At 37.5% G+C, this 24,738-nt stretch overlaps 1 protein-coding gene across 1 annotated transcript; it reads left to right on the top strand.

Annotated features, from left to right (window-relative positions):
• The first annotated feature begins 5,435 nt into the window (after positions 1-5,435).
• cxcl12b (chemokine (C-X-C motif) ligand 12b (stromal cell-derived factor 1)) lies at positions 5,436-18,876 on the top strand. Its single transcript, XM_072384508.1, has 4 exons — positions 5,436-5,610; positions 7,650-7,767; positions 12,997-13,080; positions 15,708-18,876. Exons 1-4 carry the CDS (start codon positions 5,544-5,546, stop codon positions 15,745-15,747), a joined length of 309 nt encoding a protein of 102 aa, XP_072240609.1. The 5' UTR covers positions 5,436-5,543; the 3' UTR covers positions 15,748-18,876.
• Positions 18,877-24,738: the final 5,862 nt, after the last annotated feature.

The raw sequence follows: 24,738 nt of genomic DNA, 5'->3' as shown, positions 1-24,738 counted from the left end.
AGCGGTCATTGGGCGAGAGGCGGGGTACACCCTGGACAGGTCACCAGTCCTTCACAGCAGTATGTAATCATGTACAAGTAAATTTTTATCCTGCTCAAGCACATCTCTCGTTAACCAGCAAACAGCCTCCAGGTGATCATATCAGAAAAAAAAAATTCAAAATTTCAGTCTCTCCTCAGACTTTCCTGTGTTTTTAGCACCATTGCTATGTGTGAATGTTTAACCAGCTCAGCACAGTACAGTATTTGTAATACAGTATAAGTAATAACTCTGTGCCTCAAAGCTCAGCTCCAGACAGCAAAGGAGACAGAATGCCATGTGTTTTGCAACTCATGCCCACAGAACAGCATTTACATTTTATATGTCCGTGGTTTGAGTAAAATGTTGTTATTATCTGAAGTCTGGAATGAACTAGAAAAAAGTGATCTGATATGAATCGGTACCTGATTTTAGTATTATAGGTTATATAATTACATTGACACAGTAGGCCTCGTTCGCCGAGTCTGTACACATTTAAACTGTGTTTCAGCTTCCCAAAACAATGGCTGCCTCATTCAGATCAAGCAATGAGAGCAGCCTATATGCTATGTACCTTTGTGCCTTTGGATTTTATAAGAAAGAGGGAAAATTGTACAAATATTTGAAGCACATTGATCACCCGGACACACATCATGAGGAATCTATCTGCAGCTGGCACAAGCAAGAACAACAACACACAAGAGGAAGACAAAGAAAGCTGAGACTCTGAGATGTGAAAGGTAGTCAAAGCATCTACAGCCTAATTTATTGCTAAAGATAAATCTGTACGAGACTTGCAGATCAAAGAATGTAAGAATGTGTTCCTGGCTTATAAAGTAAAAAAAAAAGGTATTTTATTATATGTCTATTTGAGGGTAGCAAACAAGCGTCACATTTATAGAAAATAACTTATTTCATGTATGAATATATGTTTTACAAATGTTAACTGCATCAAACTGTGAGAAACAACTGAATCATTTTACTGCCGTTTGCATTGTCCCTGAATCATATTGTATCCCTGACATTTAGATATGGATTGGATCACCTTTTCAGTGGGAGATTTAAACATAGTAACTAATCTAAAAAGAAAAGTGACGACTCTAGAACAGCATGTTATGTCATGCTCATACAAGTTCTTCATTTTAATTGTCTCAACTATATCTGTACTGTAAGAAGGCGACCTGAGTAACAACAGCATTGTAACTAATATACGTTTTAAAAAGAGGATCTTAACACTTGGAGAGTTTACTGCAGTTAAACAGCATGTTTGAACTGTATGCTCATTGTTGTGCCATTATTAATCAATAACTGATTGTATAATCAGTCAAACACAGAGGAGAATGTGTCCTTCCTCCAACCCCACACACACTGTAAACCCCCACTTTATCCTGTTTACAGACCCACAGCTTCACAGAACCACCACAAACACACAAACAAGCACAGACAGCAGACACACACACACATCCAGTACATATTCAAGTTTTTAATTTCACTCATGGTGAAATCCAAATCCAGTCCAGGCCCATTAGACTGTAAATCTTTTATAAGCTGTAAGGTAGCTAAATACACATAAATAGTTTTTACCTACCACCTTCCCTTTTTTACGATCTAGCTGCAGATGTGCCTTATTTGTTGTGTTTGAGAATTTCTTCCCATGTTGATTAATGTGTGTTTACATGTCACATTTTCAGCCTCTCATACAGCTCAGGCTGTGATTGTGAACTACTATTTATCTAAGCCCAGTGGAGGAAAACCTTTCATCTGCTCTGCCACCATAAAATAAAGCTCAGCACCACTCTCAAGCTGCTGGACAAACACAATAAACTTGCATAGATCCCGACAGTCGGGAGAGTCTGGATCTGCTGTCACATGGGAGATGACTACAAAGATTAGTCTTTGTTTATTAGGGTTCATTTTTACATGGAATAGCATGAAAGACATTCAAAATTGTTTGTGTCGGTTTGTTTTAAGTGCTATAACACACCTGCTGATGAAAGATGATTAATGAAGTGGAAACAGTACCAGATAAACTCTTTAGCTTTCGTGGCAGAATATCCTGTTTAGTTTTAGTCTATGTCAAATATTTAAAGTTGCGTTTATTGTATTTTCTTCTGTTATCATGCTAATCCACTACAAATGACAAGTAAAACTGAAGCAGGAGAGCAGCAGGTTTAATAATTAATAACCAAATTCTTGAATGGTTTGGTGATCAGGGCTGAATAAATTCATACATTTAATGTGTATGAAAAGAACATATTAAAGTTTTTACTTGGTCAGTCACTTAATTCTGATAGGGAGATGTTGCATGTGTGGACGTGATGCAGACCATCCATCCAGACCGAACGCTCTTCTGCTCTCCGTCACATCCATCACCAGTGCAGGCATTTGTGCGTGCTCGTCTATCAGGAACAGTCCAAAACAAAGACTAGGCAGCTCTCCTGTCCGTAACTCTATACAGGGGCATGAAACACTGACCTCTGACCCCACGTGTGATACAAGTGACAATGCTGTCCCGCAGGTCAGTGGTAAACGTGCCACGCGCATTCCCAGCCTCCACTGCAGCAGCACTGCTGGGGCATGTTACCACTCGAGGGGCTTAAACACTTCTGACATTTGTTTTTTGTGTTTCAGTAAATAAAATCCTTCTGAGGATTCTGAGCTAAACTTGTAAGTGTTAGTGTTTGCATGAAATGTAATACAGCGTTATTTTACATGTTCAAACACTGCATCATAAAAAATGAATTCTTACATCCTTCGTGGATTGTAGAAATTTGATTGAAAAGCAAACATGCTTCACCGGGAAGGCCTGCATCGAATAAAACCAGGCTTTAGAAACCGAGATTTGTAGGATGAAGGTGAACGGATTTTGGTTTGTTTGCAATGAGACATACTGATAATTCATCAGAAAAATCTACTTGAAGTCTGAAGAATAGATAAAACTCTACTTTTTTAAAAAGTCCTTTAAACTTTTCAGGATTATTGTACTTCTCCTTCCCTCAATGTTCAGATCTTATCAATTTAAAATGGCTCCTTACGAGATTAAAGTGAATTAAATTAAACAATACTTTTTTTTCCCAAAAAGGAATTATATAAAAGGTTATTTTTATTTATCTTTGGAAACTTTGAATTCAAAAATACAAATCCTTGTAAAATTAATTTGCTTTAAAGTATAAAAAGTAACTTGTCTATGTTTTTTGTCATTGTTTTGTCTTTAAATTGAATAACCATTGTCACTGAACACTAAAAACAATTAATCTCCATAACTTTGAAATAGTAACACATTCATGGTGAATTAGGAAATCAACTGTCAGCCCATCCATGCTGATCATGACTCTAGATATGAATTTGTTGTAGCTACAGTTCTTATTTCTTTCATAAAGCAATGATAATACCATCTTTGTGTTAAAGACGGTTCAGTAAATTCCTCTCAGATAATTATATGTTTGTCTCCTCACAGTTCTGTTTCATCTCCCCACTGTTAATGGCCCATATATTGGATGACTCTCTGGCTAACAGTAAACACCCTTTCAGGTTTACAGCCTACAGCAGGCCTGAGAGCTGTGAGCACTCTCTCAGCACGCTGCAGCAGTATGGGCCTGTAAACTGCAGGGGAGGGACTTCAGTCTATGAATTAACAAGCAGTCTTTAGCAGTGTATGGTTTTATAACTGGTGGTCGGGGCAGGGGGCTACATGTTAGAATGAGTGGGGGGTTGAGTCCCCTCCAACTACACTGACAGAAAAGGCGTGAAGTTCTGGCATGAAGGCCAGTTTCAGTTTACATGTTGACTGATTCAGTGCAGCAGAACAGAGGAAGCAAAAACATGGATAATTGCATGCATGTTTACAGACACGTACATACATGCACAGACATGTATACACATGCATAAATGTCCATAAGGACATTTACACTTCTCAGTCCCAGTCTATAAAGTCCAGATGAAGACAGAAGCTCTCGATAAAATCATCAAGTGTTTTAGAAACATGAGGACTCACCTCTGCCCCTTCAAGCTTTGTTTGCTGTCATCTTGCAGCATCCTGACCATTAGTGCAGTTTTTTTTTTTGCCTAAGAGCACATATTTAACTGTTAAAGCAAGAAAGGTATCAAAACAACACTTGGATGCCTCAAATTGTTTGCCTAAAACTTTTCAAATCTTAAAATGTCACCTTTTTATTTAATTCCAAGTTTTAAATATGTTTTGTTACTTGGAATTGCAATTTTTTCCCTGCTGACTGTGTTCAGTATGTAAGATAAAACAATCAAATGCTAAGCTCCTCATTATCTTGAATATTTCCATTTCCTCCTCTTAATTTGTATCCAAAGGTGAAATCTTTCTATTGTGTTCATATGAACACAACAGACTGAACTGTTTCCAGTTTCTGATAAGTGTCTATGTGAATCTGTTTAAAGTTTGCATAAACAATACGTCTATGTGTTTCCATCACAGGATCTCACCTGAAGTTGTCAGACATTTGTTTAAAAAAGAATCCAAATATTTTCAAGAAAATCTCTGTTGTGCAACCATCAATCTCAAACTGGCCCTCACTGTGTTGATTCTTTCTTATCAATTCATATATTCATTGTATCGAAGAAGTAATGACAAAAAGTATCTTAACAGTTGTTTGATATGATTATTACATTTCATTCTAACTGAAACAAGCCTTTTTAAATTGAGAATTAATTTGCTGAGCCCACATTTGAGCATGATTTGAGCTTCGGATCATTTTTGGACAGCAGAAGAATCATCCATATTTGTATTCAGTGCAGGAGCAGGTTTTTTTCTTTCTCCTAATTATGGTAAAAATTTTAAACAGCTCTTTAGTGGTTCCGTAACAGTGAAGACAATGAAAGTCCCGTGGAGCTCAATAACGACATGAACCAGGTGCCCAGAACAGGAACCGAGCCAGAAGACAGGGAGTCAATGAGAAAGAGAGACATGGTGGTGCATGGAGAAGGGGGATGCAGTCTGTGTCCCAGCAAACAATAACACAACGCTCAGCTGAAATATACAACAATATTAGTGCAACAGCGGGGAGTTTTGCCTATCACAATAGGCTGTGATTGAGTGGTGGAACTGCGTGTACTGTACTCAGTGTGTGTGTGTGTGTGTGTGGCAAGAGGGGTAAAGACAAGAACTGAAGAGAAATGGAAGAGGAAGTCAAAAAAGGACAATAGTGAAGATGAAATAGACACATTAAAGCAAAACTGAGACAAGAAACACAAAAAAGTCTGAAAATGAGAAAGCTGCTCTCAGACTTTCTCCTTGACTCTGGGCCAACACATTTACAATCAAGGAAGTCTCTGCGGACTTGCCGCTGCTCCCTCCTCCCGCCTCCTCTCACCTCCTCTCCTCTCATGCCGGGACACCCTCTCCCCTCCCTCCTGAGAAAGTGGGACTCCCTCCCTCTCCTCACACACTCACTCTCCCTCCCCTCTGAAGGCTTAACACAGCGCAGAGCGAAGCTGCCGGCCACAGTTGTGCGCTGGATTGTAACAGAGAAAGAAAGCAGCCCTCCTGCAGCACCATGGACGTCAAGCTGCTGGCACTGATGGCTCTGCTGGCCGTGGCCACACATGTTCCGACCTCCGAAGGTGAGTCCAGGAGCAGGAAGGGGAATTCTGGGAACACTTGAAATTGATTAAATTTTTATTAGAGCGATGTGGCCTCATAAGATGATCTGGATACTGAGGCTGAGACATTTGATGGTTTTCTTTTTTTATTGAATATAAAATAACTTAAGTAAATTATGAAGAATTCCTCTAGCTTCTTGCAGTAATTTTTCTGATGAAGGCTTAACTTTTCCCATTATTTAAAGGTTTTATTGACTGTAATATTGAAAGTTTCATGGTGCATGAATTTAATTTGTTTCAGAGAAGGAAGAAGAATTTTTGACAAAACTTTGGTTGCATGCTTGTAAACCTACAGCTCTTTGACACCCTGCTTTCCCTACATCCTAAAAGATGATCAGAAATGGAGATTAGTTTGCAGAGAGTAAACCTTATTCTAAAATATATAGTCCATCACTTTACAGCATGATAAGAGGTGACACTATTTTTTCTCTTTTTTGGCTTTTTCTCTTAAGCACAAAAGCCAAATATTCATTGGTTTTGCTCTCTAAAAAAACTTTTATTTTGTTTTGACCATATGGGCTTATAGAATTTTATATATATATAGCAGTCATATAGACCACCTACAGCAGAGGCAGAAATCATTTCAGAGTGTGCAAAATCTCTGCATCTTTTGGTAACATTTTTTAAAAACAGCCAAATTTTCATAAATGATCTAGTTCAGTACTTTGGACTGAATTTTTTATGAGATGTGTATCTAAAATTTAGCCTTGCAGTCTTGTGTTTCATAATGATAATCTAATTGGATCCTGAATATTGAATCTTGAGTGCTGCCTTCACGGTGACCCCACATTAATCTCTCTCATGTTAGCCTTACTCGGGAACAAGATGGGGCATTGAGTCGCCTGGCCTGCGTTATGCTAAACATGTTGTTTCAGCCACAGTGAGAAGCCTGGTTGCATATTAAAGACTCAGGTCTATATGTGTGTATTTGTCTTTCCTCTTTGCTTTCTTATAATTAGTTTCTAATTAGGGATAAAGAGTGAGTTGGTGATAGTGGTGGATGCTTGCTTGTGGCCTTGGTGCTGCATGCTGCATAATAATCCCTTAGTTTGCATGATAAAAGAGCCTGAATGGGTGAGAATCATTAGGCAGATATTACTGAGGATTTAGCCATTTGTGGAAGGACATTTGGTGTTACTTTATAAACATGCATATCAATGGGAGCATATTGAACCCAGAGCAAAGGTCTGTAAGTTACACGTGATGCACCTGATTTACCATTTATCTGCATTTATCTGAGCAGCAAATTCAAAGAATGAGTTGGTGCTATTTGGCTGGTTTCTTAATTTTGGGAGTTATTCCCTTCATCACCATTATAATCACCGTTAAATTCTAAAAAAGGTATAGACCTATTTAAAGTTATTGGTAAGCATGTGAGTTCCACGGGGGGGATTTGTAATCATTTTAAAGAATGTGCTTGAGCTGATTTCCACAGAGGCTGCTGAAGCCATCTGAGCTGCAGACTGCCCTTTTATAAAAGAGAGGAATATTGGAAATGTTAAGGACCCTTCTCTTTCAAAGTGGCTGGGCTGAATGCTCAAGGAGTGAAAAGCTGAAATTCTGCGTGTGGGTGTGCATGTGTGTGTGTGACTGGAAGAAAAAGAGTGATCAGAAAGAGGCTAATCTCTTTTTAATGAATATGTTGTTCAGAGAAATAGCAGGTAAACTAAAAGATTTGTTACAGTAGATTTAACATGCTTATGCTTTTTCCATCAAGCAGAGAATCACATTTAATCGCCTTAAACTAGATTAGATGCATTAAATGTGTGGAATTTGGACCATAATACGCTTCACTCGTTCATGAGCAAAAAAATTGTCTTTTTTTTTAGTTCTTTGAATCATTCATTTTACCTGCAGTTTTTTTTTGTCTACTCAGAAGTCTAAGGTCTGCCTCATTTTACTGATATATAGTGAGACATGAGTTTTGCAGTTTGTGAGAGCATCTGTGTGTTCGGTGAGTTTGAGCTTGTTGTTAAGATTTTTCCTTGTGTTGTCCGCAGCAAAGCCCATAAGTCTGGTTGAGCGGTGTTGGTGTCGCTCCACCCTCAACACCGTTCCTCAGCGCTCCATCAAAGAGCTCAAGTTTCTCCACACACCCAACTGCCCCTTCCAAGTCATGTAAGTAAATGAGTTTAAGATTACAGGGGTGATTAACTCGAAGAAATGTGTTTCCTGCTGTAATTATCTGATTGTTGTTTAACGATTCTGTCACTCATGTGGGTTGTTTGAGTGGATTTTTCCCCCCTAAATTTCAGTGTATTAAGAGGAATTTTACTGATTGTGTTGAGAAGAATTATCAGCTGCACTACTAGAAGTAAACCAGAATACAAAATCTGTTTTCAGATGTGTGTGAATTTTAACTACTTTCAATAAACAAAAAAATTTAAACAGCTTTTTTCAGTTCTCTGACAATTTTTTTGGGGACGTTCAAGTTGGAAGTTTTGCAAAATCCTCATGCATAGCGTTAATATCCACCAGATTGTTGATAGTACAACTGGAGTTTTATCAAGATTTTGATTGGTTTTGGACCACTCTCAGGTCTCATATAAATATAATACATCCTTTGCAGGATGTTGTTAAAATCAGTCAGATGGTTTAATCTTTTCATCAGGAAAAGTACAAATCAGCTGACCATTTGAACAGCAATTTCATCACAGTGACACTGAGCCTTTTAATGACTTATGTGACACTGATTGATATGCTCATATTTGATATATTCAAGCTTCTTTCTAGTGACACAGAATAGATCAATTTAACTGTAGTTAGATGCAGAGACTCATTAAAGATATAGTAAGTGATGCATCAAATGACAAAACAAACACACAATAGAACAAAATAATAAATTTAAGTAGCAGCCAAACCATTCAAGGCATAATTTATTATCAGGAATTATTTCACCATATTCAACCCAGTCTCAGAAATAGTCACACAACTCCATGACACAGACATGAATTATGGTTGTCCAAAAACTAACTTGCTGAACACTGTGTGTTTCATGAATTGGACAAATTAAGAAATTTGTATCACATAAAAAGTTGCCATTTTGAGGTTAAAGGGGTTGGATGGTGGACCTACACATACAACTGTCAAGCTGAAGAGTTCAAGCGCTGTGATGAACACTGACGTTAAGGTCATGACTTTACTCCGACATTTTTCATTCATTGTTGCTTTACACATTAAAAAAATGTTCTTGGTTAAGTTTAGGCATTAAAAAGTACATTGTTTACAGTTAGGAAAAACATAACAGACACTGTAATAACATATGGCATCAAAATATCCTATTCCTGGATTATTGGATGCGGACTCCAGCACCGTCTGCTAAACACACAAAAACGAGTTGGATGTACAAACCCCACGTCCCACTGGCATACATTACTTTGAACCTCACATACTTTGAACATTAAAAACGTCCATCAGTATTCATTAATTTTTTCATGTTTCACATTTTGTTGAATGAGGTATGAAAATTTGCATGTATAGGACATTGTAAAAACTATATCTATGGGCACATTCTTGAATAACAGAGGATAATCCCAGCCAATGACCAAGTTCTCTTTAAAGTTAATTGATTTAGAGTGAACCACCGACATATTACCATAAAGACCAGTGACAATTATACAGTTGTGTGTGGTATGTGAGAGGTATGGTGTTAATATCTTTTCCTGAATGAGAGAGTTTAAAACAACACAATCCCTTCGGAGAGAGGAAGGCAGAGCTTGCCAAAGCTCGAGGGGGCCATTTATGTTTAGCAAAGGAAGCAATAATTAAGGGTCAAAGTGATTACCTTTGTATTTTTGCTGACCTCTTATGTCCCTTATCCACTTTTTTTTTTCTTTTTTCCAATTTCCCACCTGCAACTGCCCAGCAACATTGAGTAAAACATCACTGGTCTGGAACGTATTAACTAAAAAGTCTCATTCCGTCGTCGGCTATAGAAAACTGGACACCAGAAACCTCACGGCCAAAAGGGTGAAAGGCTGTGGGGCCTCTTCTAAAAAGAGGGAGGGAGCATAGATGGGGTGAACGAATGTCAAAAGGTCAAAAAGGACAAACAGCACTGCAGCTAGACTCCAAACTCTCAAACCCCCTCTAGATAACCGACAGAAGAGTCAAGAAGTCATTCAGGCTTGAGCATGCAGAGCACTACTCCAGTATCTCTATTGAGGCAGATGAAAGAAAGCCAGTAATGCAACACCTCCTTTTCCCCAAAAAAATCCTCCTCCCCCATGTGTCCCATCATGTGCCCTCTTTTTATCCCCCACCTCATGCATCCCAGCATGCTGTTGGTATTAACTTGCTGTGAAGTAATTACTACCTGCTGCTCGTGGAACTCCGGCCCTCAAATTCCAGCCAAGTCAATTAGGGTTTAGACTCTGTGTGTGTCATCCAGACATGCAGACAGATAAACAGGATGAAGGGAGACACATCAAAACAGCAGTGAGCTTCTGAACGGATGAGCTGAAAACCCCTTATAAAATGAAAAAAGAGGGGAAGAAGGGAACATCCCTGCAGGAAAAGCAAACACAGATCCAGTTTCTGAGCTGTTTGGCCTCCTGACTCATGATAATTTGGGGGATTTGAGACTGATGCTTGGATTGATTGCGCTGAATTGCTCTTTTAAGTTCAGGGGCCATTTGCTCATCTGCTAATGTGTGTGCATCTAAATGGGTTGCAAAATAGAGGAGGAGGTGAACTAAAGAGGAAACAAGACCGTGGGGTGACAATTTGAATCAGAAAGCAATGAAGAGGAGAGCAGTTTGAGGCGCAGAGGAATGTGTTTAATTTACAGTTGTGTGACAGAAGGACAGAGGGAGGAGACAGGGGAGCAGAAAGGCACTGCACCTCTAAGTTGTTAACATGCATACATGACCTTTTGCCACTGAGGTGTGATATCCACATGTTTGGAGGGGGCAAAACCCCACTGCCCGGCCCCTCAATCACCCAGTTAGATCAGAAATTCAGTGGTCTCTGACAGGAACAAATCCTCTTGTAAATATCTGGCACACCTCACCGCCAACAGGCCAGAAATCACAAGAGCCCACCCTGCAGAAGTCCCTGTGGCATAATTCATCAAATGAGAAGCGAAATGATCTCTGAGGACGCAATTTGGATTGGAGTAAAAATTTCTAATTTTGCTGGATTCTTTTTTTAAAAGATCACTTGCACTTACATAGATAAGTAGTTTGAAAAACTGTTCACTAAAAGTTTAAGTGGTAGCAAAATATTGAATGTCAAGCAGTTGTCGGGCATATTAAAGAGAACTTTTAATTTTTTTGAAGACGTTAATGAGAAATACATTATTATTTGATACATTCGAGCATCCCAATGAGAATAATTTCAATTTAAAACATTTTTTCCAACATAACATAATTAAGATCAAATGAAATATTGAAAGGAAAAACACAGTCATTATGTGTAAGCCAGTCCCCATTATTACCACCATATTGAATAGAAAAATAATTAAAAAATATATAAATACTGAAAAGGAGAAGATGGACTATTTCAAGCAATGATTCCTGACCTGAATCCCACAGAAAACCTTCAGACAGAGCTAATCTGACATTTCAAGAATATTTCTGCAAACTTAAAGGCCTTGAACAAAAAGACAGGGAAAGAGTGGCAGAAATGACCAGCAGACAGATTCAAGACTCTCAGAGATGGCTTCAGGAAACATTCAGAGGCTTCATCTATGTCAAATGTTCAGCAGGCAAATATTTGTTTCTTAAGACATGTAACTTAAGACATCTTATTAAAGAATATCCGTTTATGATGGTTTCTAAGAATCCTGTACTTCCAATTCAGCTTATCAAATTAAAAATAAAATTTTAATGTAATCAAATCACAGATATATTCTTGTAAGGAATCATAAAGCCAACTTGATGATTTTAGTCATAGTAAAAATGGAAAAGAAGTGATGCAGATGTTTTAGATATTTTACTTTACATCAATGGACTCTTAAAATGCTTTAGCTGTTTTTCAGTAACCTAAAAGAACAGCTATATTGTAGGATATAACTACAAATGCATTTTCCGATGATAGATGTATCAGAAAATAAACAAAACATCACTGAAAGCTTTAAACAGCACCACTCTGACCAAAAGACCTTCCCAGATGCAATCTTCATGTGAGATGTGTGAAGATGTTTAGTGTGCGGTGCAGAGACAGCTTTACAAGCCATGGAGTGCAGTTTAATCTGTGATGCGAGCCTCCCTCAGGAGTCCTGGAGTGGGAACAGAGAGCTGTGATTTTTCACCTGCAATGCCGAACGTGACAACCTGTTATGTGCCGCAAATCTCCGGTTTTGAGCTTTATAAGTGTTGTAAAATATGCTGAGATTTTCTTAAAAGCCTACATGAGGTGTTCTGAAGGTTGCCATCATAAAGCGTACCAGATATAATCTTGACATACTGTGCTAATTTCAGAACCGAGGTCTTTCTAATTTATTCAGCAACAGTTGAACTTTGAATAAAGCAGATGCTTCATTTCATTAATTAATGAATTATCGTTTCTGTTTTAGAGATGAATAACACTGATGTTAAATTAAGTAGTGCCCTAGTGAAGATGACATGACAATGAGGGCTTGTTAGAAGTACTAATCCTCTGGTTTTAACTGGAAAGTGTAGTAGAATATTTAACTGTCTTCAGAGATTCCTTATGATCTCTGAAAATATTATTGTGACTTATTTAACAGAGATAAATTTACAGGTGATGCTTATGCTTTAAAATTGTCAGAATGTCTCTTTAACATGAAAATGTTATCCACCAGAAGATGCATTATGATCTATAGGCTACTTTTGGAAAATCTAAACATTACGTATGGGGTACATAAGTAATAGGACACTGGAGTTGAGAGCAGGAACTAAATCAATATTTGTGATGTTTGGTCTGAGCACTGTCCAAGATATGACAGACAAACACTGAGACAGAAACTTGAATGAGCTTCTGTAATTGAAATCACAGTCACATTTCATCGAGGTTACTGAGAGGTCTTGTTACAGTTAGGATGAGCGCACAGCCAATGCAGTTGATACAATCTCTGTACTGTACACCATCAGCAGATGCTGAGCTACAAAAGAGGCCCAGAGGTGAAAATATCTCTCAGTGCCGTCCTTGAATCAGATTTATTAGACATGAGTTTGGGTTACACTCAAAAAACTTCCTCTTTATCTCTGCTGCTTCAGCTTTATGTAAACATCGGAGTAAGTGTAGAAACTTTAGAAGTAGAAGGAAATAATCACAGATTATATCACTTTTACTAACAAACTTATCCTGTGTTTTCCAAATGAGCAGAAACTTAGGCAGAGAATATATGATTAATTCAGTTTTCACTATTCTTTCCTCCCACAGTGCCAAGCTGAAGAGCAACAGGGAAGTTTGCATCAACCCAGAGACCAAATGGCTGCAGCAGTACTTAAAGAATGCCATTAACAAGTAAGATAACTCTCCTCTCCTCCCAAGAATTGCATTAGCCTCAAAAGAAGACATGAAATATGATACTCTTTTCTGCAGAGTTTAACATTTGGGAGGAAGAAATAAACCATTGTTAAAATGGACAATTCTTTATTTTCCAGCTACAAAATAATTGACATGGTTGATACTAGGAGCTGAGTTATTATCAGTTAAATAATAAGTAAGAACAGAGTTAAATCTTCACCAGTATGTTTGCTGACTTTATATCTCAGTACAACAAAGATCTCATCCAATTTCAATTTCAGCATTCTCAGTTCACTCGTGTTATATTTCGACTGTTTTATTTCTAAAAGGAATTTTCCACATCATTATCATCACTAATTGCACATCAGCAACAGAGTTATTATGTTAGGGGAGCAGCTTTGTGGAGGTAAACAGCTCAAACTGCTGTAGCAGTTTCAGTTTTTAATGAGCTAAGTTGTTGATACATGTGCTCTCCTCATAAAAACTGTTTCCAACATGTCTGGTGGTAATTATCGCCAGGCTGTATGTCTGCTCCCTAAAAAACCATAAACACTTAAAGTGCATAATGTGAAGACAAACAATAAAGATATTTCTGGAGACTTACAAGACATCGTTTTATAGATTTAGTGAAGGGTTGTATTGTAAGATATAGTAGATTTAACAGTTCATTAGACATACTTGACATTGGCCTTTCATTTTCAGTGTACTGTGTATGTTACTATAGGCTGAAATGGTGGGTGTCCATCACATATTGGAACTGTTAAAGTTGCACGTGTAACATTTATGGGTGGTTACTGGAAGAGTTGCAAGATAGATGCCTTTCACCAAACTGTGTGGTTACTACAGTAGTCCAGAACAGGTCCTCTTAATCAAAACAACCAAATATGTAGTTTGTTCATACTGTTACATATGACCCATAACTTCCCCTTTAAACTACTACAGGAGGGAAATATGACTCTTAATAGCACTTCCATATCAGAGCAATTATCATTCTCAAGTGCTTCCTTTTATCAAGCAGCAAAGTCCTACAGGAAGAAAGCAGGAGAAGGGGTGGATTGCACAGTTATGTGCAGCGCTTTAAGTCATTCATCTGCTTTCAACTGTAGGATGCGTGTTTGAGACCAATATATGACAGCCCCTTTTCTTTTTTTTCACCTTTGATTTTAAAAAAAAAAAAACTATAAATATTGTACACAGATTTGTGTTTGAAAATCTTGTTAAAGGTTCTGAAAACGAGAAGCATTCATTTATGAGAAATTTTAAAGAACAGATTCTTTTCATGCTTAAGTGTGTCTCAAAACCCACTTTTAATTGAACACCAGAAAATGTCCAATTAGCTACAGACTTTGTCCAGTCAAACAAGCGCCGCACAGCAGGACATTATTCATGTGAGACATGCTCTCACTACTGAACACTGAACCAGGCTGAACACTGAACCAGGCTGAGGCAAATCTTATTCACTTGACGAGAACATTTGTGTTCTCACATGCAACCAGTAAAACTAATGTCACGGCCGTAGTGCATTTCTGAGACTAAAGGCTGCAGTTAAAAATCCAGAAAACTTGACAACAAAATATTGATATGCTCCATAATTTACTTTTAAACTTTTGTTTATACTGCGAAGGAATAGCCACTCTTCATGAGAGCGTCACATGTCTGTACACTATTGTAGTAGAAATGCCAATAACTTACAAAGATGCTCACCTTTTAGAAACTTAACATTTCACTGAGTGCTCTGTTCAGAGCAGCATACTGAACTTTACTTAAACTGTCTGATAATGATCTTCATGTCTCCAATAAGATTTAATATCTAGAACTTATTCTACCACAGAAAAAAATAACAGATAATGAAAATATTTATAGTCAATGCCGCATGATCTATGCAAAAGCAAACATTGTACTGAGCAAGTTTAGTGCATGTAAAGATGGAGTGCAGATGTCTTTGTTCGGTTTTTACATCTCACTGTTCTGCACACTTGTTATCACATTACAGAAAGCTAGGGAGACTGAGATTTACAGTTGCTGATAATGAAGCCAAGAGAATATTATCGAAGAGTCCACAGTGCACAGGCACTGTGCAAATTATCCTCAAGAATCAGCACTTTGTGACTGTTTAACAGGACCAATCATCGTTACTGAAGAAATTCATATTTCAAGATATTCTTTTTTTTTTTTTTTGGGGGGGGGGGGGTGGGGGGGTGAACTATGCTCTCTTTCTATATAATTGTTGACGGAGAGTTTGTAATTAACTTTGAATTCAATTTGATTGAACAGTATATTTATATATCCTGTTGGAAATGATTAATTTAACATAATTATGCTCAAATGATGAAACCGGATGTCAAGAGACAAGACTTTCATACAAGGTTCCAGATTGTGTCACACCAGTTTTAGCTGTTTCAAGCCTCATTCAGCATCCACAATTAATTACTTTCTAAGCCTTGAGAACTTCATTTTTTTTTGTCCAGACAACAAGATTTCCAACAATAACATTGATTCTAACTTTCATGCTGAATTCCAGAAAATTGTGTAGAAATGTTGCATCAAAATTTCCATTTAAGTTCCCATCTGATCCAGCTGAAGACACAAATGGTAACATACTTATCCCATTGACTCTCCCCCAGGGTGAAGAAAACCAAGAGACGCAATCACAAGAAAAACTAAACACAGGAGAAGGCAAGTCGACAGTTCTGCCGTCCAACCTGAAATTCCCAGGTTGCACCTCTTTACCTCCCTCTCACTGCTATGGATGTATGCAAACACGCTGTATGTACTTTTCCACCTCTCTGGAGCGCTTGCAGAAGCAGCACTTCACCTCTAAATTGTGCTGTCCGAGGCACCACCCTCAATCATTCTGGAGCTGTCACCTCCAACAATCCACACCAGCACCAAATGCAATTACACCATGGAATGACAGGACGCATGTTGATGTCAGATATTTGAGCTAAGTGCTGAGAGACTGATGTAGGAGAAAGTGTATGTATGAGTCTTCATTGTGGCATACATGAACTAACTCTGATGGGTGCCAGTATATAGAACTTTTTTTGCCTCATATAGCTGCAAGGGAGCATTTTAAGCTTTCTGTCTCATGCAGAGCTTAGTGCCACCATCATGTCATGTCAGATTAACATGAATACAAGCTGTCAGCTGAGGAAAAATATTCACATGAGCTTTGGAAGTACAGTTGGGACTGTTGTAAGGTCCTGCACTGATGTCAATTACAGTTTGGTAAAATGAAGAAGTGTTTAATTTACAAACACCAAAGGAAAATCATTTAAGTCAGAGATTTTTGTGACCTCTACTCATATTCTGCAAAGTATACCACGCTTTCCCCATGCTTATGCTCAGCATAGCATCTCCATCTCCCCATCTTCCTCCGTCACACCAATCACCTGCATTTCCTCCATCACCACATCCATACATTTTTTCTCTTCTCTTCTTGCCTTACTTTGGATTTGGGTTTCCCAGACATATATGCAAAAAGCTTGGGTGAGCATGGCATCACGCCTTGACTGAGGGATTGTGGGACAGACACAGGAGTTGGCCAGCGGGGTTAACCATCTATCGGCCCTGGCCAGTTAGGGCAGCCCACACCACCACAAGTCTGGCATCACCTCTGAGCTTACTGCAGGAACAAAACAGAAAGGAAGCTCATGCAAACTGCAGCTAAAGACGCACTGATCTTAGGGTGCTATATATTCAGGATAATGGGTCAAAGCCATTAATATATTTATGCTTCACTGTTCATTGTATGCAAAAATTTCAGGCAAGATGACCTCTATGTTTTAAAGAAATGATTTAATCGTTCACTGAATGTTTAAAGGTCTATTTTAAGGTGTTGTTAAGGCCACACAAGGAATAAAACACATCAATGCAGCTTTTTCACTGGTTGAGCACATTGGGGAGTAGAGTTGAGATTTTTATTCAGTAAATCACATCACATTAGGAAATATTTCCAGCTGAGAATGCATGACTTTCTGTTGAAGTGGTGTTATGAAAAGAAGGTTTTATACCATTGAATTCAGAGCAGTTTACTTATCAAAGAAGCTGTGTTTATTATTACAACTGCAGTATTTTCATACCAACACCTTTCCTTGGCAGGAATGAAAAGCTAATAAATTGTCACAAATTTCTGAATGATAAATGTCACAAAGGGAAAGTTCATAGTGGTTGTTTTTAAGATTTTGATTTCATATATATATTTGAGCCACTTTATTATCAGATGTTTTTTTTAATGTACTTTTTTCTTATTTTTATATCTGTGTAATCTTACTAAATGCTTTTTGTTGCAATGTTTAATAGATAGCAGCTACTAAATGAAGGCTATTCCATAAAGTTCAGCATCAAACTTAATTTTTAAGGATTACCACACATACACTGTATGTAATCATTCATTTACAAGTATGTCTCAAGGTATGCAACAACTTTCTTGCTCTTACAGATGAAATACTATTAGACTTTGACAACGTGAATAATATACTCAGCGAACTATTGATTTTTGTTCCTAGTTCGTTTTTCTTCCCATATTCTTTTGTAGTAAAAAGATTAAATTGTATCTGTTAAATCCAAGATGCGATGATTGAAAACACAAGCTGTTGCTATTGGTTACATGAGTCAGAAAACAATTAAGCCCACCAGTCACTCCCATTGAACAGTTTTTTATGGTCTTACATTGTTTGATGTATGATGTGTCAACAGAGCCACTGAGCCAAATCAGAACAAAACCTCAGTTGAGATCCGAGCGTGCAGCATGTGCTTTCAATCTGGACACTCCCAGCTCCCCACAGGCTCACGTTCACTGTTTCTCAAATGCTGTCGTGCTGCAAAAAGAAATTTGTTTCCTCAAAGGTTGCTATAGAAGTCCAGGTAGTTGTGATCGGTTATTTATGGTCTTTGTTTTGTTTTGTCTTGTTTGACGATGACTCAGTGGTTTCTGGTGATGATCTTATCAATTTACAACTAATGGTGCAATAATCCTGTAATTAATTTCTCAATAATGTCATTTAAATTAATGGCAATTATGCTTATTTAATCATACTAATTTATGTAAACACATGGTTAAATAAGCTAAAAGTGTTTCATATAGACTGATATGCAAAGATAAGTCTGAATTTGGTTGTTGTGTAGGTTCATTACAGAACCACATTCCACTCTATAATTAATTTACTGACTTCTAGAAAGAAGATTGTATCTAGTAAACTTCAGCCTTTTCATGTTTAATGTGACAATTATCTAAATAACATTAAAAAAGGTTTTATTACCAGTATTAAACTAAACTGAATCAACAAGAATAATGTTTACTGACATGGTAACAGCATATATTTAACTTCTGATCTATGTTAATGAGATTGATGTAATGTAATGAGTAATTAGTTCCATTAATAGACATAAAGTCCTTTACCATTCAGTCCTGTGACGCCTGCAGAAACATTTAACCCATGCAGTCTTAGAGCCACGTGTCCTGAACGGTCAAACACACAAATATCTTTAACACCTTAAAAGCATCTTTTTAGTCAGTTTGTTTGTAAGATTTAGGTCAAATTCACATCAAGGCTAATATTTCCTTGCAATGGATGTGGTGATAAATGAAAAAGGTTTATTTTTGCTTTAGACTCCAACACAATGTGAAATAACTAAAAACATTTCTTTTGAGGCAGCTTCTGGCACATATTCTTCATATACGTAAAATGTATTAGAGTATTACTCTGTGTATTGTCACCGCTTGTAAACCAAGAGACAGTATTTTAGCTGTGATATCTATGCTCATTTTTCAATAAAGTCATATGAAACAAATATTTACTGTCCATGTGTCATCCATGTTGAAAGCAATTTTAGTTTGCATATTGTGTTGATTTAAAGCTTTATTTCATGACTTCTGATGATACCAGGACAGAGAGAATCCAAGGTTAGTTTACAGACACACTTGAACAAATTACTGACTTAAAGTTTTACAGATAATTTGTCTATTGACAAATGTTTACCTAAAAAATCCAGCAGACTTGGAGTCATATAGATATGGCAGACACAAGACACAATCTTAGCACTCACTCTATTTTGCTTTGATATTTTCTAGCTCTTACAACTACTGAGAATAGTCTCCAGGTCCTCAAAGGGATATTTCTTTCTTTTTTCAGTGTTGTTGTGCCGTACTTATGAGCAGTTAGTGTAAGACATCAGCTACCCAGAAGCTTTTTTTAAATTTCACCCATGTTGCTCTGTGTAAAATCAGCCATCATGCATGTAGTAAGTGGCAATGCAGGCTTTTGACCTATTTTTACTGTCTCAGTTGTTTTGTTTTTCGGTATTAGACCAGCATTTTAAGTTTTTTACACTAGTTGTGATTATTTTTCTTGTTTGATCATGATGGCAGTGTACTTTTGTGAATTCAGTCAACTTGATAATTGCACGTTTAGCTTTTGGATAGACTTCATATGCTTGAAAACCACTTCAAGCAATGAATTCAAGTTTTTCCTTTTTTCAATGTGGGCAGCCACCTTGCATGCAGCACCACGCCCTGACCCGAGGCAACTGATGGATGCACCCGTCAGAATTCACTTTAAAAAGTTGTAAGGTGACGATTGGTCCTGTTAAACAATCGCTTGTTTATTTCAGCTTTTGTCACCTTGTTTGTCTGCAGGTTGATTTCACTTTTCCACACATGCAACATTTGTATAAAATCTTTGGCACTTTTATATGAAGCTGCTGACAAATCATCAAAATTTCAACAGCTGCAAGATTGCAAGTTGAAATATGTTTTCTCAGTATAGAGTTAGAAACAAATGTTTGAGCAATAAATGAGGTTTGAATATTAAATGAGCAGAAACTATAGTTTTGGAAAATGCTTGCAGACAGATACTGAAAAACATTGTTCACACGTGCACAAGATTTGCTATGAAGTGAGGGAACCTTTATTAAAAAGTTATCAACAAAATTGATGCAGTTTGTGAACATTTTAAGATGATTGATTATACATCAACACAAAAAATCTAGGTTTTCTTGATTTACATTTTCTGATTTCAAGATTCAGAAGTTATTGCAGATACCTCCTGATTGTTTTTATACATAGACACACACACATTTATATTAATGATTAAGTGTGCAGCCTATGCAGCCCTTTTTCATCTGAAACCTGAACACGTGTATTCACATTTAGGAAGAGGTTTTCCTGTGTTTCCTATTTGCATGGATGGTGCATATGAGAGCTATCATGGTGAAGGGCTGTAAAGGGCAGGCAGGTTTTCTCTCTTTCATGAAATGTCAGGAGGAGTCACACAGTTTGATGGTGATAAAAACTGGCAACCCTTCGCCTCAGAAAGGTGGAATAGGCTGACTTACAGACCACTAAACCTGTCTTCAAACTGGATAAAAATGTAAACTCCTGACACCAGACTTCCTGTTCACCAAAAAACAAAAAACTGTTCAAACAGAAAATGAAAACTTCACACTGTATTCCTTTGCCCAGAAAAACCTCTTAAAGGCTCAATTATCAATTCAGCAGCATTATTACTTAACATTATCCACCACAGAACTGAAACTCGTTCACCAGTTATGCTTCGAGTTGGAGGTAAGAGGAATGGCACATTTAAATACCGTTAACACCCTGGTGTGATATTTTAACACCTGATGTTTCTGTAGTACTGGCTCATCACTTGTCTGTGGCTCCAGGGAGCCCATGTAGCTTTATGAAGCTGTCAGCTCAAATAAAGTGGAACCATGTAGAGCGGATTAATTTCATGGTACTGCTCTCGCCTCTGACCTCCGTGCGGCTGCATACGAGGAACATGAGACATGATTTGGACATGGACCAAGCAGTTTAGAGGGTCAGAGTTGCATGTTTGGGCCTTTTGGGCACATTCAGAAATGATTATGGGATTTCGATACTGTGCTTACTCAGCTGAGACCCAGACATGATGGAGGTGACTGACATATGTACAGAATATTTATTAGGATGTATTTTTGTCCCTCTGATCCTGTTCTGCTGATGAATCTCAAGGGTTTTTTTCAAACAAGAATGAAATCTTGCCAAACACAAAGGGGCCTGAGGTCAGAATGTGAAACATTTTTTAATAAAACTAGATAAAACATTACAGGCCAGTTGTGACTAATAGAATGTGTCCAATGGGCTTATTAGTGTCTGAATCAGACATGCATTGTCCAACTAAGAACAATAAAAGTGCAGGTTGACGAGGAGACATATCAACAGATGAAGCAGCAAAGTAAATGTTGACACAAATGGTGCATTAAAAAGTGGACCTCACACGTGCAATACACGACACACTTATTATATTACACAGTCTAACAGATCTCCCTGTGTGCATTCCTGAAGCCCTCTCCATATTTTCTTCATATATGACTAAGGCAGCTGGTTTATTTGTTTCCTTTTCCTCAAGGTTTAGTTTCTGGATTGCAACCACTTTTGCAGCCATGTGTGAAGTGGCTTATATGACGTATTTTCATCAAATCACATAATAGAAACATGTCCTTTTGCATTTTAGCGACATTTCAAAAGTTTGCTTCAAGCTTACTTGATAATCATATGGAAACACAGCAATGAAAGGTATTAACACACTTTTGTTCGAGAGCTACTGTACTGTTAATGTGCTACAATGTCTTCTGGCAATAGGATGTGATTGTATTCCTAAGACTATCATTCTCAAAATAAAAACAGGCAGCCTCAAGTCTCAAGAAAATTTGTAATACATACATTTGTCTGCTTGTCCAAGACATCGCAATGTTACAATCTCTGGTTGTAAATTGTCAAATGCTATTATAACCGTAAGTTGTTGTTTTCCGTTGGGCAGTGCTCATCTGACATGACAGGAATCATAACGCATGAATAGTCAAATGTGTAACTCATGACCATGTAGAATTTGTAACTGTTAATCAACTCTAACTCTTTTCATGTACGTGCAGTGTATTGATGGAACACCTTTTGTCCTCTAATACCTTAAATTATTTAATTTAGCTCCTGTTTCTTTAAAGCTCCACTCAAGAAAAAGTCCAGTCAACCCTGAACAATTAAAAATTGCATAGTGTAAGCGAAGGTAGTAAAAACTATAAACTCAAGGCTTTAATGTGAATTTGCCCTTTTGCTGTGGTCATATTGATGATTTTATAAGGCATAAATTATCTTATTTGGACATGAGAGTGAAGCTGAAGAGACTCTTTAAACCCTACTGATCGAATACAAGAATTTTTGGCCTTTTTTTCCACCAAAGCAGTGGAAATTACTAACCAATTCTTTCTGTTTTGACTGCTAAAATTCTGGCTCCAGTCCCTAAAAACCTGGTGCTACAGCAGCACCAACTCATTTTTGGGTCAGACCAAAGAAGCCCTTACTTCAGGGGCTGGGGGTATGGAGACCACCAGTCCAGGTAAAATATTGTGAGTGCCATGTTTAAAAATTCTGAGCCAGCCAAGCTTTGAGTCTGTCTAATTAAAGAGAGCACAATAAAAAATTGAACTAAGTTCAATATAAATGTGAAATCAAAGTACCAATGTTGAATTTAACAAAATAGCAGGAAAATGAGAGGAACTCAGGAGCACTTACAGATGCATCGTGTATAGGTCTTTTGTTCCCCGCTACATTAACAAACATAATCGCATATGTTGTGTGGATCAAATGATACAAACCTCATAAAAAATATTTCAGTTCAAATTTGTCAGGCAACAAAATTGGAAATTGGAAAAAAAATACTCAAAAGAGTGAATACCTTTGCAAGTACTGTGTCTGCATGATGTGCAGCATACCACAATGTATCCGTGGAGAGTCTTTGTATTGTTAGATTCTGTTAGATTCAGAAACCTGCTCGTAGAAAGTGAAAGTGTCCATTAAGTATAAAATCTGAATCCAAAACACATTCGACAACTGTTATCATTGTTGCAGGTTGTGCTATTTTCCTACAAGTTTTCCTACAATTTCATCAAATACATAAGCACAATAACAAAACAATCCTGTCATCCCTTATGTGCTTTTAGCGGAAGATGTGATGACTCCTTCTCGTACATGCAACCCCCCCCCAGACAATGAGTTCCAGGCCTAAACAGACAAAAAAAAAACAATATCTCAAAAAGACTAACGATGTTTGAGCATGGGACAGATCCATTGTAGAGGGAGAGAAATTAGGATGAAAGACTGAACGATTCCTGCTGTCAGAAACCACATGTCCCTCAAGACTGTAGTATCAAATCCACATACATTAGCTCCGAGGCTTATTGGAATGTCCTCAAATCCATCATGACTGAGGGTTCAGTGTTTCTCTAACCTTACAGAAGAGAAAAAAGGTCACAGGCATCACTAGTGGAAACAGGTCGATCGTTGTTTCCATACGGGGACATCCCTTATGTCTGACTGAAAGACAAAACAGAGCAGAGAGGAAAGGACAGCAAAGAGATGGATATCATTACTTGTCAGCAATGAGTCACAATTGTTCCATAGTAGAGAAAAGGACCTAATACATCTTCCTTATTTACCATTTTCTGAGAAAGACTCTAAGCATGAAAAAGAGGCATGTCATCATTCACGGCTCATTTCGGAAGACATCCTGAATAAAAGACTTGCAATGATCCCCATTTAATGAGTCGTTCCACTGTGATGCAGGACCAGGCAGTCTGTGTCTTTGTTGCCTGGTTATCAGATTCCTCTGCTGGCATTCAACAGACAAGCATCATTAACTTAGCGGAGAGCTGACTTCTTAGCTATTTCCTTTGTGAGGCAGGCAAGCTCTGGAGGCAACAGCAACTGAACCAGTCTGATACCACTGCAAAGAGGAGGCAGTTTCAGACATAAACTGTAATATTCAAGCAGTTCCACACAAATAAATAGTCACATATCTAAAATAAGTGGGTATAGATTTGAAAGACTCTCTTTCTATTTGAACATTTACATTTTTTTACTCACTTCCTGACCCACTGCTTGTTCAGACCTTAAAAATGATATTGTAGCAGATTCACATTGTCATACCAACTCAATAATCAACCAGGCAGCACATTATGTATTATATAATGAATAACAAGTTATGCACTGTGTTTACTGACAGCTCTACTCACTTGTCATTCAAAGGGAAATATTGCACTTTTCCTTACTATAAGTTTGTTTATAAATTAAATATTCTACATTTAAAACATATAATTAGCTTACAGTGCATGATGCACTGTTAAAGATTAAACTTACAAAAGATTGTTTATGACATTTAATCATGACAGCATCTTTTCAATATCTGCAATCTTAAACTGAAAGTCAGTGCAAAGCAGTATCACATAAGTTGTGAATTGGTGAAAAAACAGCAACAATATCCAATGAAGCTTTGAATCATATAGATCTCAGTAGTAATTACTGTTCAGAGATCATGGGAGCTTTCAAACCAATTCAAATCAATGCATTGAAAAGGATAGTCTGTTTAACCTAAAAAAATAAGCTTTGATTTGAAATCAGAATTATTACCTCCAATGATAGCTTTTAAAAACTACCAAGTGTTAAATGGTCATTGCAGAGGTTGGTGTTAGGTGAGATCCTCAGGTCTCCATCAGCGTGGCTCTTCATTGAATCAGTCCATAAATAGCACCTCCACTCTATATGTATAACCTGAACACTTGCAATGAAAGCTTATTCAACTTAGCATTTCACTTAAACAAACCACTGATGGCAACTCAGCC

Source organism: Leuresthes tenuis, unplaced genomic scaffold (genome assembly GCF_036924035.1).
Source record: "Leuresthes tenuis unplaced genomic scaffold, fLeuTen1.0.hap1 SCAF_4, whole genome shotgun sequence".
Classification (NCBI taxonomy): domain Eukaryota; kingdom Metazoa; phylum Chordata; class Actinopteri; order Atheriniformes; family Atherinopsidae; genus Leuresthes; species Leuresthes tenuis.
Note: the sequence above shows the minus strand (reverse complement) of the source record. Positions and strands in the feature narration are given on the sequence as shown.